Source organism: Crocuta crocuta, unplaced genomic scaffold (assembly GCF_008692635.1).
Source record: "Crocuta crocuta isolate KB4526 unplaced genomic scaffold, BGI_CrCroc_1.0 scaffold16, whole genome shotgun sequence".
Taxonomy (NCBI): Eukaryota; Metazoa; Chordata; class Mammalia; order Carnivora; family Hyaenidae; genus Crocuta; species Crocuta crocuta.
Genome location: NW_027531893.1, coordinates 9,004,648 through 9,005,400, shown reverse-complemented (window position 1 = coordinate 9,005,400; position 753 = coordinate 9,004,648). Strand labels below are relative to the sequence as shown.

General features: G+C 57.0%; 1 protein-coding gene across 1 annotated transcript in view; it reads left to right on the top strand.

The window, feature by feature from the left end:
• LOC144239185 (uncharacterized) overlaps nt 1-753 on the top strand; it is a 95,716-nt gene that overhangs the window by 23,735 nt on the left and 71,228 nt on the right. Inside the window, 1 exon segment of the mRNA XM_077773188.1 lies at nt 33-103. Coding sequence (XP_077629314.1) covers nt 33-103 — 71 coding nt within the window.

Genomic DNA, 753 nt, shown 5'->3' with positions numbered 1-753 from the left:
AGGTCACCGACTCATGGTGCTTTCTGATCTAGCTTCAAGGCTTCCGGGTGACATCCATCTTGGGGTCCAAGGTGACAGTTCTGGAGGAGTCCGAGACTTTGAGGTAAGACGCTGGCCTTACTCCTCCTGATGGGACTGCACGTGAGGCTCTGACCCCCTCCTGTTAGCTACCAGGTGCCGGGTGCACTGAGTTAGGTGGGAAGAACAGTGAGGGTGACCTCCCCCGCCCCGGTTCTGACCTTGGTAAGTGTCCAGGACAGACTGTTGCTGAAGACCAGGAGACTTGAGTGAGTCTAAGGAGCCTCAGAGGGCCTTCCCTCACCCATGGAAGGAACTCATCTCCGAATTCCCTGCCTGTCGCCCTCCGCATGTCCAGATTTTATGTTTGTCAAGCACCCGCTGGGCACCGTCCATGAGAACATTCTGGAAGACACTGGGTACCCATTAAAGGCCGCCCCTCTCCCCTCCCTGTCTCTGCTGAGATGGGGGTTTTCTTGGAGACCCGTGGCCTCTCCCTTCCAGGGCTAAGCCTCCCTTCTGTGACCCGGCCAGGCCTGGAATTCTCCCTCCGGCTGGTTTCCCAGGACTCCCGGACAGGGGTCTCAGTGGCCCCCAAGCTCAGTCCACACTGAAGACAAGCCCATCCCGGCAGATTCCTCTTCCTTTTTTATTGCAAATTCATTTGTTAGAAAATAAAGCCTTTGTGCTGGGGTCCAGGGATGGGGGGTGCTTGCCCAGGGGTAGATGGGTCCT